This window comes from Amblyomma maculatum, chromosome 4 (assembly GCF_055883805.1).
Source record: "Amblyomma maculatum isolate TAMU_Amacu chromosome 4, ASM5588380v1, whole genome shotgun sequence".
NCBI lineage: Eukaryota > Metazoa > Arthropoda > Arachnida > Ixodida > Ixodidae > Amblyomma > Amblyomma maculatum.
This window is the reverse complement of record NC_139347.1, coordinates 141,149,461-141,166,041: the sequence shown is the minus strand read 5'-3', so window position 1 is coordinate 141,166,041 and position 16,581 is coordinate 141,149,461. Positions and strand designations below refer to the sequence as shown.

The following is a 16,581-nucleotide window of genomic DNA, read 5'->3' as shown; positions in this document are numbered from 1 at the left end:
TGTATTGTGCCTGCAGCACAATTTACAGTAACCAGATGAAAAATTTCCTGCTTTGCACTGTTTGTGGCATTTAGGCCAGGGCTGCATATGCTGGTGCAGTTTTCGTAATTTATGCCAGCAGCTGAATTCTAATGGCAGGCAGATGTACCACTTCATTTTTTTCATTTGGCATGCATTTGCACTTTTTCTTTTGTACGAAAAATATGGCATATCAACAATATCAGTCAAAATGAGCGATTCACGTTTCCCTTAAGCAGCTTCCTATTGACACCCGGGTACTGCAGTCAATAACTCTCCAAAATTACGCTAATAATGTTGCATAATTAGTTTATAATATATGTTGCAAAAATCTAGAATAGGTGCCATTACTCATCACACAAAAAGAATTTATTTGCTTCTATTCCTTGACACCCATTGCTGTTGCTTTATACTTCCTTCAGAGTCACACAGCATTTCATGAGGAAAGGGATTGATGCCAAATGAAGTAATGGGATGATTTTTACATCATTGCATTTGACTATTTGCTTTTTGTTGCTAGTTTGATATTTTACCAGTGTACTAATGTTATCCCTGCTACATTTTCTACTATCCTATAACATGCATTTTGCTAGGCGACCCGCTAGCAGTTTTCCCTTTAAGGTGTTTAGTCACCCAGCGCAATATGAATGCATTTTATCTCCAATGCTGAAATTTTTTTTTTAAATATTCATCACGCAGGTCAGCTGCGATATATTTATTATAAGTATTCTATACAATGTGGCCCAAGCATGATGATGCATATATAAATTTTTACAACAATGGCCAAAGCGTGTAAAATGTATAGTTCTATACTATAGCAGTTTGGCTGATTTGTAAAGCAGTTAGCAATATACATTTCACAAGTAGCCAGCACTGTAACCAGAATCTTTCAAAGAACAATTAGGCTTTGGCTGACAATATCTAAAGCACCCCCCCCCCCCCCCCCCCCCCCCCCACTTTGTTTTTTAAAGAAAGGGGATAAACCAAAGTCTTTCCTCATTTTCATAGAAGATACAATATTCATGAAACATTCTGCAGAATGCAATTTATGCCTCAAAAGGTGCTTTTTTTATGGTGGGGAAAATGGTGATTATACAGTACTTGGAGTTTTCCCGATATGGTAAGATGGACTCAAACTTGTTAACAGTTATTTGTGGTCAGTTCTAGAAACAGTGACTGTTGATAATTTCAGGCCTGTTACCAACATGTGTGACCTGAAATGGGATTTAACCTGAATAAAAATCTCAGCAGTATTCACTAGAGGTATGCCTATTGAGATTACTGTTCTCGCACTTGAGAGCTATGCAGCTGGCTTTCTTTCAAAACCACTGAAAACCCAAACGAAAGCAGTGCAATTGGAATAGGTTTGATTTGCAACTTCCATTGTTTTTTTTTTGTTGCTTGGCTACTATTTACATGTCTACAGAGTATCTTACCAGCAGATTTTTTTTTTTAAACACTAAATGCAACGCTGTAATCTATTTCCAGGTGTGCATGATTGCTGCTTGCACAGGAAGTACAAGATGAACATGATAACAGACTAGCATAGGGTGGTAAGTAATACAAAGCCACTGCAATCCAGTTTACCTTTCTTTATTGAATCACAAATGTGACTTCTTGCTGCAGCAGCCACACTCTTGATGGAGGCAAAGCACAGAAATGCTTATATGCTCAAATTTCGGTGCAAGTTCAAGAATTACAGATGTAAAAAAATAACACAAATTCTCACTTTGAAACCGATATAAAATGCATCATGGTGTGAAAAATCTGTAACAAGATCCCAAGGCAAGTGGCACGCATAGTAAATTCTTTGAGTTAGCATCTACATTCCACAACAAATTTTTTTTTTGGCACTGCTGTGAAGGCTACAGGGGTGGAACATCTGCAACTGTGTCACTCTGCACAGCAATTTGGCCGCAAGATCAAATACCTGCCCAACCGAGTGCATTGCTCTGGCACCTTCATTTCATAGCTGGAGAAGCTGGTGCCTTCAATTCAGCTTTCATGCAGCCAGACATGCCTTTCAAATTCGCTGTGATCATGAAATTTTTTTTCCTGACTTTCGATGTTGGACGCTGTGTAAGAAATATGGCTTGGATATCGAATATTGGAAAAATGCTACATTTCAAAAGGAAACTAATAAACGCAAGTGGGGAATATATTCCACTGTGTAGGAAAAGAGGTCGCGTTATGGCTTTGTAGCGACTGCAGTGCAAAAAAAAAAAAAAAAATGTTGACGCGGGGTATAGTGCATGCCATGTTGCACTCCAGCAACAAGAAAAAGTACACATATTGGCACTTTACATCATGTGCATCACACAGTGAAACATAAAATAAAATTAAATCAAACATGGACACACTGGATTTCCATGGCAAGATATTGTTACGTGGTGGCATGACAAGCGATGGAGCACGGCGATGCAACAGAAACAAAACGACATGATGACATGACGATGAAATATGCTTTAATGGCCAGCGGGCCTGGCGCAAGCGCTCCGCCTCGCGCCACTGCCCGCTTCGTCATCTCTTCGTAGCATTACCCGGAGCCACCGAGCGATCGTCCCGACCGATTGCTAGAAATCCAACGCAACACAGACACAGGATTGGGACATGAAGCGTTGGACACCACACTCTATGCGAAGATGGGAAGCATGCTTGCACCAGAGCATCAAGTCCAATTTATTATTGGACTTATTATTGGAGCAATATTTATTAGCCCTTGACAATGGTGCCAACCAAGTGTTATTCTTCGTTTCATCATGCTACACGTAATGTGTAGTCCTTTCAATTTTTCTGATTTGATACAGCGGCTCTTGTTAAAAGGATCTTCACCGATGCAAGTCAGGATTAAAAATAGTTCTTGCCTTAAATTACACAAGTATCACACCCTGCTGTAAGAGGGTAGGAATCAGTCAATGTGGCTTTTCTTCACCCACAACTTGAAATTGTTAAATGAATCCATGTTCTTTGCTTTCACAATAGCCAGTGAAGAAATTGAACTATTCAATACTTCAATGGGCATTTCACTACCTTCTTTCATAAAAGTTGCTGCAGACATTAAACACTACATGATGCAGAAAGCTGCCTACTTCTCTTTCTTAACACATACACTAAAGCCAGCAACGATTCATTCAAACCTATTTTCTAATAGGAACACATAAAAATGTTCATGGCCACGTAAAAGCAGGGAATGCCTGTTTAGCTGCTTAAAATGCAGAGGGCAAGGTAGTTGATATATAAGATAACATTTTAAATACCCTTAGTCTTTAAATGCTATCTACTTGCATACTCTCGTAGATACCTTGCACATATATTATCTGCAGTGTGGTAATTCCATACAGTGGATATCCCCTTTTCTTCCAAGTACTATATGCTATGACTAGCAGCACTGCACATTCATTAAACTACAGCCTTCTGCATACTTGTGCTACTTGAGAAAAAAAAAATGCAGCAATGTTTCCTGCAAAAATTATACAATTATAAATTATTGTGAAAGCAAGGTACAGTTTCGGTAGACTTTATGGGGCAAATTCTAGAACATTCCTACAGGGTAATATTACACTAAAGGTTTGACAAGAAGGATACAATGCCAAAACAAAGAGCATTGGTTTACACAGATTTAGCAGTAAAGGTCAGTGAAATTGAGAAACGAGCCATTAACCACGAACTGCTCGTTAGCTCGTTAGACATAACACGTGTATATTTCATAATGATGAACAAGGAATTGATGTATCACATTCATTTTCAACAGCACACTCTTCCTCTAAGTATGCCTTCAAGTATGTTCGCTCCTTAGATAATATTGCTGGTGGTGCATTGAGAAGAGGAAACCCCAGAGTTCTGTGACTGTCCTGGCTTTCTTAGCTTCTCTCTTGATGAGGTACTTTGCTTTCTTAAGTTAATGCTATATCAAGGAAAGGGCAAGTCCACTTTAAGGCATTGGCAACATGCAATGGAAGCTTTGCATTATGCATTGACTTTTTGTTTTTGTATTTCCATGTGCCCACCAGGCTTTGCTTGCTGCAGTTCATACATCATGAAGTTTATGCGTGTGGTGTGAAGAAAAAAACAAAAACTTAGAAATGAGTGCATTGCCTATGTTTTTTTGTCTGTGCTGAGTACTAGCACTGGTAAAGTTATGAAGTTCCAATTAACTAGCCGTTTTTACAGCACTTGGTGCTGCTTTAGCTGCTGCATTTATTGTAAGACCATTTATGAACACCACGAAACACTGCCTATGTGAAACCATGCCATTGTTCACGCATGCAACTGAGTTTGGCCAAGCTTGCAGCTGGTTGGGAAAAGTTCCTCCCAACAAATTTGAGCAGCTGCTTTCGTACAAATGAGCCAAGCCAAAGGATGTGCGAGAAGTGATGCCTATACTTCAACTTTTTTGAGAGAAGAAAAGCAGACTGATTTCAATAAACTATTTTAACTCAGACCCCCGGACTGGAGTATTCGTTCGCAACCTAGAACAGCACAGCTTTCAGTGCTGCCCACATATTTCTGAAGTTTGTCAAAGGTGCTGAATGCAGCTGTGGCCTGAATGCAAGTGGAAACCCTGCGAGCTTGCTCGCTCATTAGCTTGAAATTTGGAATCTTTCACTGCTACATTTCAACTGCTTTCAAACAGGGGCCTCCTAGCAATGACAAAATGCAGTGAATTTGACGTGTTGTTGACAATATACCATCAGAGCTTGTGTCACACTTATATCCTTTATGGAATGTGCACAAGCTTATAAGTAAAGAGTCCAGATGAGAACTACTAGAAGTCACCGGTGGCAATTAGATCTGCAAGCCATGCAGAATATAACAGCATGCTGATGAACAAAGCTTGAGTGAAGAACAGTGGGCTTGCAGGCCAGACAGCACTGATTGCTCACATTCAAAATTTATCAGGAGAGGTGCACTAAACTGGAAGAGAGTGCAGCTCAGCACTCGGCTCTATACCTGCATTCAGTTCATAGAACCACACAAATGGCTAACTTTAAACATATGCTACACTATGAAAATTACAATCATAGCTTTCTTATCGTAGTTTCTTTCAAATCCAAATTCAGTTCAAGTCAGCAGAAAAAATGCCTGTTACCTGCCATGAAACCTCTGTTGAATTATTGGCAATTATATATGCACACACGTAAGGCTATGTATATTAGCGTATGCATTTGCGCTAGAATAATTTTGTATTCAGCTGCAACGCTGGGCTTATTCAACGCTGTGACAGTACTGGTTGCTCAGTCATTGTAGACGCGTTGATTTGTCTCCCCCACTGTTTTCTGCAAGCAGCGGGTATACAATTTGAGATAGCCGGTTCTGCCACATTAAAGGTCCGATATTGGATATTCAGTTGCATCTGCTGAAATGCATGTAGACCTTTATGATGATTCATGCTCTGGTTCCCTTAAAAAGCAGGCAGGAGAGCTTACACAGAGAACTCTTGACCTAGGCACGATGTACATATAACTGTTAGGTACATTTAATTAGTCCTTTTCTGGCTTCTGCTTGTATCCTATTGCCTAAGCAGCAGCAGCAGTCAGCACTTCATGATCATAGCAGTGACATGTCAGAGAACAAAGCACACACAAACACATCTGGGCCTCTGACATGGCAGCCAAAGTGCCCTCTCGCCATTGATACATCTAAAGCTGCTTCGATCAGAGAATCACACAACAAGCTGTCTTTCAGCACAGCACTTCCGCCAATCTCTTCAAGGCCATAAGTTTGAAAATTACTGGGGCCAAAAGAATGGCACAGTCAAACCACTCAGGCTCAGTTTGATATGCATCGATTGACAATTCGAAACATACTCCTCATGCTTCAAACCAGCTAGCACATCTCTGCCACATTACGTTGAAGTTGTACAGTTTGCTGCCATACGGAATACTGGGTCATAATTGTATGACAAAAAATGTTTCCTGGAGGGAAAGAACGGTAGTCCAGTCATTGCAGCCATACCGCAAACCAAAAAGAGGGCTCTCACAATACATTACTCACGAACAGCTCACTTGCGTACCTTCCTTTGTGCTTCTGGTTCGCTGTCAAGAACGTCACTCACACTTAAGAACTTTCGAATGGTCATCCAGGCATCGATCCCCAGCTCGTCTATCTGAATCCTGCCATCAGCACACTCGTGGCAGCTGAGACACTCTTTCACAACACCCGTCAGCTGCCAAAAGTCTCTCAACAAACGTGCCTGGCTCTTCTCAAGCTTCAGCTGCGCTAATTCTGCACTCACGGGTGCCAGCTCCATCACCCTGGACAAAACAAGTGGGTGCCACGAGACATACTCAAATGCAACAGCACAGCGCTTCATCTTTGAGCCAAGAACAAAATGTGCGGCACGGTTGATCAGCGATGCGTTTCGCCGCAGCAGACCCTTGACGGTCTGCCATCGCCCTTGGTCCTCACCAAATTGGTCGCTATCAAGCATGGTCAACGTATAGTTTTCACTTAAGTGTTTTTCTAGCTCCAACAGAAACAAACCGGCTGTTTCAGTGAAAATGAAGGAGCAGGAAAGACAATGCAGAGTACAGCTCTGCTGAAGCCATCTGCAGAAGATGCCCGTATCATTGTTATGTGGGCTCCACCTTTGCATGGTGAGCAACTCGATGGATTCATTCTTTGTAAGGCCTTCAATAATGATACGAGAGCATGAGTTCTGGCCTTTAATATACAGCTTGAGGTCTACGAGAGTAACGGATTTTGCCAAATAAGTTGCAAGAGATTTGGCACATTCTGTGTCTATGCCTTCTTGTTTGGTAAGATCGAGGTCAAAGCTAATCGCAGTGACATTGTCGTATGATGACAATGTGTCACAGATATCTCGCAAGTGTAAAGAGCTAGAAGTGTCAAACTCGTATTGCCTGATAGGTAAGAAATACTTGAACAACTTCAAAGTTTGAGCGAAGCATACTGGCTTGGATAGGCTGCTAAGGACAATAACTTTACCCATTACACGAGCATCAAAACAGCATCTCAGGAAACTACAAATGTCCGTTTCAATGCGGGAAAAACAGAGCTTGCGAAGTGAGTGGCTTTCCTTCACTGCTGTGAAGAGCCTTCTCAGCTCATCATCACTGAAGTGGTTTTGCCCGAATAGAAGTGTCCTAATAGAAGAACTTTTCCTAAGAGCTCTGGCAAATGGTTCAACACGCCACCACTGACCCCACTTCTTTGCTTCAGTGCTGTTCACCATCTCACTCGCAGGCTGCTCATCATTGCTGATGTGTGAAAGGAATGTCCATTCGCAAGTCTGCACATCGATTTCCTGGACTGCTGTGTTCGCAGCAAGCATGTCGGAGAATGCAGCTGCATCGGCCAGGCTAAAACTGTGATCCCTCAAGACAAGCCTGCGAACTGTATGGTTCCTAGCCAGGCCTTTGGACAGTGCCGCCATGTTGAGTGAACTTTCGCTGGATCCCCCCAAAACTGTCAGCTCTCTCAGCACAGTGTTGTTTGCGAGAAACTTAGAGAAAGTGGCCTCATTGTCTGGATTCAGGAAGGTAGCCGTGATGTCCAGCTTTGTGATGCTCAAGTTGTCCTCCAGGGACCGGATTACCATCTTGGCATTGCCAAACAGGCCACTGTGAGCCAGCTTCAGCTTGCTGAGTGAAATTGAGTTTCTCACGAAGTCTGCAAAGCGAGCCTCAAGCTTCCTGTCATTGTCCACCAGTTTAACGTCGCATTGCAATTCTTCCAGCTGGCTAGTTTCACAAATGGCAGCAACAAGGTCACTCTTTGTACACAGGTCTTGGTTGTTCGTGGTTAGCCAGACCTTCTTGATGGACGTGCTCCGTCGCATGGCGTCACAAAAAAGCTGAGGGTACTGCTCGAATGTGTTGCACTCAATAGCGAGTGATTCAATGCACTCGTGCTTTGAGAGCAACCAGTGGAACAAGGTGGCAGCACGAATGAAGTTCTTGCTCTTGCTCGCCAAAATGACGGGGAACTCGTGAACGACAATGGCTAAACTGCATGGACTGGCTTCTATGAGCTCCAGGTTGATGAAGTGCAGAAGCCTGTTGCACAGAGGTAGGTGCTTGAATATCCTACAACAGCCACCATCATTGCCAGTGCACACCACTGAGAACACAGCACTGCAGTCATTGGAGCCGGCAATGGTTGGACAAAGCATGCGCACAAGTTTAGATGCCCTAGGCAACTGTGGACACAGGTTCCTCAAGTTGGCAGCGTGTGAACGCAGCATGTTTTGTCCTGACGCCATGGTATGCTAGAAAGCAAACAGAAGTGTAGTCAGACACTGTTCTTGACAAGCATTCACCTTTCGCTGCCTTAAAATGTCAATATTTAATTTGAAGATTATGGCAGCGTGATGCCAGTGCCAGCCATGTGTTGGTACATTTGTTTTTTGTTTTTTTGTGACAATGTGCCCCACATGCTACCAATGTCAGCGACATCTCTTTGATGATCTCTAAGTAAGTTGCAGCTATGGGCTGAGAAGAAAACAATCCAATGATTTACTGATTGATGCCTAAACCTGAACCATGCTCACTTTAAAGCATTACTTCCATCCGGGCTGTCAATGAGCCTGAGCGTGGCTATCATCTACTGCACTGTTTTGTGGGGCACAAATAAAGTGGCCTCTTTGCATGTGGTCACAGAGTTCAGCAAAAAGAGAAAAAGCATGGCCTTTGCAATGCTGCGTATACTACTGCATTATTACGAGGTCTGAGTGCCTCATTCCCTCTGCAGCAACTAGCTCTGACAGTAACATTCCTGCTAAAACTAAGTATGCATGTCACCTCTTCGTACGCACAGTGGCACTAATGCCACATTTCCATGCCATGCTGCCAACCTCAAACAGAAAAGACTGCTTTTGGCATAGCACCGCATATTAAAGCATGGTCGACTGTTTTTAAAATGCACTGCTACCGTTGTGCTTTGCTTTTTTTTTCTAGTGATGACATAATGCAGTTGCAATGTTCAGTGCTGTAGGCCCGATTGTGTTTAGTACACTTGAAACCACAAGATGCACAGTGCACATTACTCTGCATTCTTCCTACCAACTGCCTGCTCTACCATGATCTTGTCATTAGCAAGGAATTCTGCATAAAATAGCCCTCTTGTAAATTTGCTCTTAATAGCCTATTCACCAGTTACAGCTCCTCCAGGTTACTCGAGAGGCCATTTTTTACGACTGTAATTATTAATAAAGTGATGGCCTTACCGACTGCCATGAAGTCGAACACTTCATTTCAACAATAAGACAATCAATCTTATGTTCATTTAGATATGCACTTTCATTTGCATTTTCCAAAGTCTTCTTTGTTTCGCATATCCAATCACACTTTCATAACATTATCTCAAGGTGGGAGGACTGCACTATAAGAGTAATTACATACTGATTCAAGTACATGCGTCGTTATGTTAAATGCACCATGTTACACTAAAACATGCAAGCGATGCTTCTATACTACTCCCCAGAATGTGAGCAGGTGGTGTCAGAATGCGATTGCTTCTTGGCCATTCAGTGTTCTCTTTTGGCAATGAAGACTAACAACGCTGGAATGGCAACACAGCATGGCATCCAAAGTATTCTTTCCACCAAGTGAGAGAGGCCCAGGATTCAACTAAAAGTCACGTGTTGCTACTTTCCCAAAACAGGAAAAGAATGCTCCACTCCTTGCAGGCCTTTGTGGTTTTGTTGGTTTGCTGTTTGTGCTAAGCAGTGCAGGCTACTCTAATGCATAAAAAAATCCAACCTACAGGGAAGACCTTCCAGGTGGGGTTTGCAGTAGAGCTTTGAACACAATTATGGTGCCTTCAATGAAGCAATTTCACTGCAGTGAAGACTTACCCCACGTAACACCACCACAAATAGCGCGATAGCAGCTGGTTAGTGGGTGTCACAAGGTGAGAAGCAGTCACACAAACGCCTGCGTCTTTTACTCTGGACAAAATACATTCTACGCGGGAATGAAAGCAGAAAGCAAACAGTGCATTTCTCCACGTTTCATTTACTGCATACATATATGGTTTACTGATAGCATCTCCTTTTCATAACACTTTGCCCTTCTGATCCTATACTGCATCAAAATTTCAACATATACATGCAGAGTGCCGCATCACCTGAGAAGGCTCGCGCTAAACATTGGCACTTGTCTGTTTTGTAGGAAATAAATATAAATTAATTTATGAACATGCTGCAAACAAAGTCAACTTTTGGGCATATGTACTATGTAAAGTAATAGAGTTTGTGGGAGGTAACCTGTTAATTAGAGGTTCATTTATGAATAACTATAGTTTGACAAAATGATGATTTTGATGCTCATATGCGCTATATGCTGCATGGTGGGTATGCTGTTGATTAAGCCATTTTCCTCACGATTTCTTAAACATATTTCTCGAAATATAGTTATCTTCTCTCCTTTTATCAGCAGATTTCATACCAATTTCTGAGTGAATAATGACACTGGTCCCCACTCATACGAAGGCGCCTTGAACATTTAGAATATTCTCGCGGAGATTTTGCAGAGAAGCTTGCTCAAAGGTCGCGTTCCACTTCTTTTTCCCCAACCTTTATATTTCGATCAGAGTATATTTCGATTCGGAGCACCTTTATATTTCGATTTGTACTACTGAGGCTATGCTAAAATCAAATAAAATTGAAAAGATGCATATGTTCGTAAAGGACGGTGTGCGAGGTTAGGTTTTTTCTGTCATACAGGTGGACGTATGTGCTACACCACATAGAATTTTTTCAACTGCCTATATACGGCACAGTCCTGAAACGGCAGTTACGCGCGGGATTCGTGCAGGTCACCTTTGAGTTAGCATGCAGTTGCCTTCGTGAATGTCTATCTTACGCTTGAGCTTCCCCGTCAGCGCGATAGTTTTGCCGGACCTGAGCCGCGCCATGTTGCGGTCTATGCGGTTATGCGGCGAAGCCTTCCCGAGGTTTCGTTTCGCGTGACTTTCATTCGTCACAAATTTCTTCGTCATTACTAGAGCAAAAAGAGCTACCACACCGGTAAGCGATACGCTGGGCAAGCAGATGGGCGGAATTCTAGCTGCTCGAGTTTCGGGGTGCCAATGCGATAGCGATTGCAGCACCCAATTCGCATGCGACGGCCGGCCACTCGACGCGGAAGACGTGGCACCATTTCCGTCATGTACTGCTCCTAAGTGCCTCGCAGGGGTCGCTAAAATACCTGTTTTCTGTCAATCGTGCCCAAAAGAAGTAAATGACGGCTGTTTGTTATGGTCCCTGGAAAAACTTGACAGCCTGCAGCATCCACACTGGAATACCACGGAGAGGAGTGTCCGCATGCGTCTGCTCATTCCCGACCCATTTTCTCCGCTCTCGTGATTCACGCTGTGGTGGCGCTGCACGCAGTCGGAGCGATCGGAGTGCAGTTGGTGCAGTCATAGCCTCCTCTATTGTGCAGTGCATAGAGTTGTGCAGTGGCGCAGTCGGCTGCCTAGCGTGCTCCGACGTTGCCAGTATCGTGCGCATTTTACATGCGCAACGGGAACGCTTTAATCCACGCTTGCTATGCGTAGTTTGTTCAAGCCAATGTTACTATATTGTTCAAGCAGCGTTACCGTAGACAACAAAGCGAATGTTGAACGCCCAGAAGAAAGAAACCATGTTCGTTCACAGATAAACAGCGCCGACTGCAGCGCATCGTCTGCTCTAAACGGTAACTGCATGCAGCTGCCCTGGAAAATTAAAACCACACCTTACGACGTATGAACGGGGAGCGATGCGGCTTGAATGAATGAATGAATGAATGAAAAACTGTCGGCGCGTGTATGTGCCGGCGAAAATTAACAGGATGGTTAAACAAGTGGGAGCTTGAAGACCGACGAATCGAAACCTGTCTCCAGGTAGGAAACAAACAAAGAAGCAGGGGGGCTCAGAGCTGTGGGTTTTTAGAAAAACTGCAACAAATTAAAACAAAAGGCCTGGTTATAATAATGAGAAAAAGAATCGAAAAAAAAGAAAGGAGGTCCAAAGAATTGCACAATTGAAAAAATAGAAAAAGTACGATGAGGTACAAAGCACATACTGCATTGGATTACAAAGACGGCCCCTTCTGTGCTTGTACAAGCCCATAGCTTGTTAGCAACATACGCCGCTAGGATTGCCGCCCAGGAAAATTATGCACTGCTGCTAAGGTGACCATGAGGAGTAGCTATTCCTGGCCTGGGTTGCAAGCTCCGCTGTACATATATAGTTTCATTCACTTTGCCATGATACGGCCAGACTGAATGCAGCGGCGTATGCTCTCCCTTTACATGGTAGTGACCGTGTATAGTTGAAAAAATGGTAAAATGAGGTAATATTTATTTTGCTCCAAGTGTTCTCGCCTGGACCAACTTTAATTTACACTAATCCTTCTTTTCTGCTAGTGGTGCTGAATCATGATTATAAACAGAAATATATTTTTGCACGGGTTGCAATTTCATAAAAACAGCCAGCTGTTATGTGAAGGCTGCACTTGCCATCAGCATGCAGATTATGTGCATATGACAACTCATAATAAGCAGTGCTTAACCGTCCAATTAGAAGATGACATATTTATTCACTTGACATGTCACTAAGATAAAAAGTGCAAAAAACATGTCCTAAACGGCAGTTTTTCAGCTGCGTGTTGTTGTTGGTTGTTGCAAGATATAAGACCAAAGCGAAATAGTGCACGCAGATGTTACAATTCAGTGTTACATGGTCTGCAAAGTGATCTCAATTTCGATTTAATAAATATTAATTGGTTCACAGGAAGGGAAAAGCGCAGTATCTGTCACGCTTGCTCTCCGCGCCGTAAGGGAAGGGAGGAAGGCGTTTCTGGAATTCGTTTTTCGTGTTTTGGAGTCCTTTACCACAATCATTTTCCGCATATGAATTAAATTGTTTGGCACCCAGATTAAATACGCTGGCGCTGGTATTAATTACATTGGCACTCGGATTAAATTGGTTGGCGATGGCGTTACTCGAGTCGGATCTTGGATTAAATACGCTGGCGTTTTGATTATGCGCTTGGAACTCGAATTAAATTACACTGCGCGGTATCAGTGGGCGCTGAGATTATTTCCGCTGGCATTAGGATTAAATTCAGATGGAAAACCTGTAGACGCGCCCGTAACAAGTTTATGCCATCGTTGTCATTTCCTTTGGAAAAACGCCGCCTTTCCTTTTTTTTCCCCTCTCTTAACTATCCCAACGGTAGTGTGTCTAAGAACAGTTGCTACTGCATATTTTCAACTGCTTTTGTTGCCAGGGGCGGTCGTGTATATCAACACTAAAGTTACAACTTAATTGGAGACAAGAATGCTGTCGGAGACAGTCAATTCACTTTTAATGACCGCTGGCGCAGCTACTAACCGAAACACTCGAATTTTCAGTCGCAGTTCGAACCTTTTCCACGTGTTGAGGAGCATATTCCATTTTTTTTTCAGGCACTTCGCAACTTTCATAAAGCTCACATACCAAGGAAAACTGAAACTGAGAATGAATTCTATAAAAACAGGTTATATTGATACTGATGGCCAGTTAACTCAGCCTGCCTTATCTGGCACAGCGAGAAATACACTACCGCCCACTTAACTGCACACACTTCAACGTCTCTCAGCACAAACCCTCAATTCTTCGTCACATGAAAAGGCGGCTCCGCAAGGCTTGAGACGGGGCACGTGTGCGACCTCAGATGGTGGTGCGGGTGACGAGGAGATGGGTTCCAAGGGTTCGATCTCGTAAGTAACATCTCTGTGGAAACTGTGCGATCGCAGCTGTTTTCTGTGGGTCGAGACGAACTCCCTCATTGCTTACAATATTGCCACCTGACGGTTCGAGGTAGCGCTTGAACGACAAAGAAGTTAGAGACTCTCGCGCGCTTCGGCTAGTTAACCCTTGTGGACTCTTGAGCTTGTGTCTTCGTGCTACCGTTTCTCGGGAACCTCTCTCTTGACTGTGTGTATCTGCCCCTGTTGCCGATACCCCTAAATCCCTGTCTTCGTGACAGTTTTGGTGGAGGTGCTGGGTAATTGTCCTCTCAATGTCGCACACCCCTCCGCGAACCAACGACACCGAGCTTTTGCCTGTGGACACGCCAGTTCATCGCGTCAGCCGGAGGAACCTGGGCCTTCCTCCCGAACACGGGCCCTTGGAGTCCACTTCAACAACGAGCCTCCGGCCAGCCACGCAAAGCACTACGACAGTCATGCAAGGTACTCCTGTTTACGTTCAAAACCCCCGAGTGCCGAAATCGTTCCATGGCACTGCGCATGAAGACGTTGAGGATTGGCTAACTCAGTTCGAACGAGTCGCATCCTTTAATCAGTGGGACGACAGCTTAAAGCTACGGAACGCCATTTTCTGCCTGGAAGACCATGCTTTGACATGGTATGAGAACCGAGAAGGCACAATAACATCATGGCCTCAGTTCCGCCGTCTTATCGTAGAGGCGTATATCAGCCTGGATAAGCGCGAACGAGCAGAACGTGCTCTACAATCTCGAAAACAGATGCCAAACGAGTCCGTCATGATGTATGTTGAGGACATGACGAAACTATTTCGACGTGCGGATCCCAACATGTCTGAAGAGAGAAAGCTGCGCCACCTCATGCATGGGGTTAAAGAACAGCTTTTTGCTGGTCTTGTACGTAGCCCACCAACTACAGTTACCTCATTTTTAACAGAGGCGGTCACCATGGAAAAGATCCTACACCAGCGCCGCTCGGCGGTCTACGACAGCCCAATCCTCGCTACGACTGCTGCCGAGCCTCTTACAGCTGCTGTAAGAAATACTGAACAGCTCCGAGATCTTATTCGTGCGATTGTACGCGAGGAACTGCAGAAGGTTTGTGGCACGTTCCAACCCAGGGGTGATTCTCTCGCACATATGATCCGCGAAGAGATTCAGCAAGTCACGCAGCCATCTCTGCATGTTGCTGAGGCTCAAAGTACCCCTGTTCCTGATTATTCTCGTCCGACTTACGCTGACATTCTCCGACGCCCAGTTCCCGTCCAAGCTCCGTTGTCTACGTTACCACCAACCCAGTGCATGCCCGTCCAGCAGCCAATGCAATACATTCCTGTACAGCAGCCTACGCGGTACGTGCGGCCACCGCGATCAAACTTTCGACGAACGGACGTCTGGCAGGCACCTCGGAGCCGCCGCCTTTGCTACCACTGTGGGGAACCTGGTCACATTTTCCGGTGGTGCCCTTATCGGGAACTCGGACCGGAGGGTTTTTACACCAACGCACCTAGACGCACGTTCGGACAACTACCTCGTGACATTGGAGACAACCTCGCACAAGAGAGCCTCCGGATGGCGCGCCGACAATCCAGGTCTCCATCCCCACGTCGGCAAACCGCTTCAACAACTGGCAACTTCCCGCGAGCACCGCCTGGTCGCTCGCCAAGCCCCCACCGGGAAAACTGAGTAGAGTGACCTCCGGGGGCGGGGCCGCTAAATGTCAGCACAAAGAAGTCCCCCCAATGAGAACAGATATGGATTTTGGAGCAGAAACGACAGCATTTGGTTCACGAGACCGGCTATCGCTGGACATCCCTGTGTGCATCGATGGTCATAATGTCAGCGCTTTAGTGGATACCGGAGCAGACTTTTCGATTTTGAGTGGGAAACTGGCAGCGACCCTTAGGAAGGTTATGACACCATGGTGTTGCACGCATATACGCACGGCTGGGGGGCATGTAATTACTCCTATTGGACAGTGCACGGCTAGAATCCAGATTCGTACTTCAACGTTCGTTGTCAGCTGCGTCGTTCTCCGGGAATGTTCTCGTGATTTGATTCTCGGTGTGGATTTCCTGCGGGAATATGGCGCCATCATCGATCTCCGACAGCGAACGGTCTCGTTCTCAACGGAGAAAGCGGCTGCCAGCCCCACCGATAGCCAACGTACGTGCGCCCTACGGGTTTCAGCCGAGTGTGTTTCAGTGCCTCCCCGCTCCAGCGTGTTTGTGAGTGTTGTGTGCGACGGGCTTCGTGACGGGCCGATAATAGCTGAAAGCAACCGTTCTCTTTTATTTTCTCATGGCATCTGTGCAGCTCGAAGCTTAATTATTCTCAGCAATGGTCACTCTGAGCTTCTCGTCACGAACTTCACGAATGAATCTCGCCACCTCTATCGCTCTACTGCCATCGCTTTCGGCGAACTGTTAAATGAAGTTTCTGAATGTTTTGCGTTTGACGTTATCGATACTCCCAGTGTTCTAGACCGCATCAATGTTAGCAGTGACCTTTCTTTCTGTCAACAACGCGTCCTGCGTGCCTTACTGCTGGAGTACGCCCCGTGCTTTGCCTCATCATCGAAAGTCCGGCAAACTTCTATCGCCAAGCATCGCATCATAACGTCTGACGATGCCCGACCTATTCGACAGCAGCCGTACCGTATTTCGGCCAAAGAACGTGAGGCAATTCGGACACAAGTCCAGGAAATGCTTAATGATGATGTTATTCAGCCGTCTAAAAGTCCGTGGTCGTCGCCCATCGTGTTGGTTAAGAAAAAGGATGGCACGCTGCGTTTTTGCGTTGATTACAGGAAACTGAATGACATCACAAAAAAAGATGTATA

The 16,581-nt window shown here is 44.6% G+C and overlaps 1 protein-coding gene across 1 annotated transcript; it reads right to left on the bottom strand.

Annotated features, from left to right (window-relative positions):
* Window positions 1-1,101: 1,101 nt before the first annotated feature.
* On the bottom strand, window positions 1,102-11,364 carry LOC146193192 (uncharacterized). The gene is made up of 2 exons (XM_084602610.1): window positions 11,190-11,364; window positions 1,102-8,248 (listed from the first exon to the last, which is right to left on the bottom strand). The coding sequence occupies exon 2, from the start codon at window positions 8,240-8,242 to the stop codon at window positions 6,020-6,022; it is 2,223 nt and encodes a 740-aa protein (XP_084458736.1). The 5' UTR covers window positions 8,243-8,248; window positions 11,190-11,364; the 3' UTR covers window positions 1,102-6,019.
* Window positions 11,365-16,581: the final 5,217 nt, after the last annotated feature.

Bases quoted from the DNA above. Each gene is read 5' to 3' on its own strand.
- LOC146193192 (XM_084602610.1), bottom strand. From the start codon at position 8,242: ATGGCGTCAGGACAAAACATGCTGCGTTCACACGCTGCCAACTTGAGG.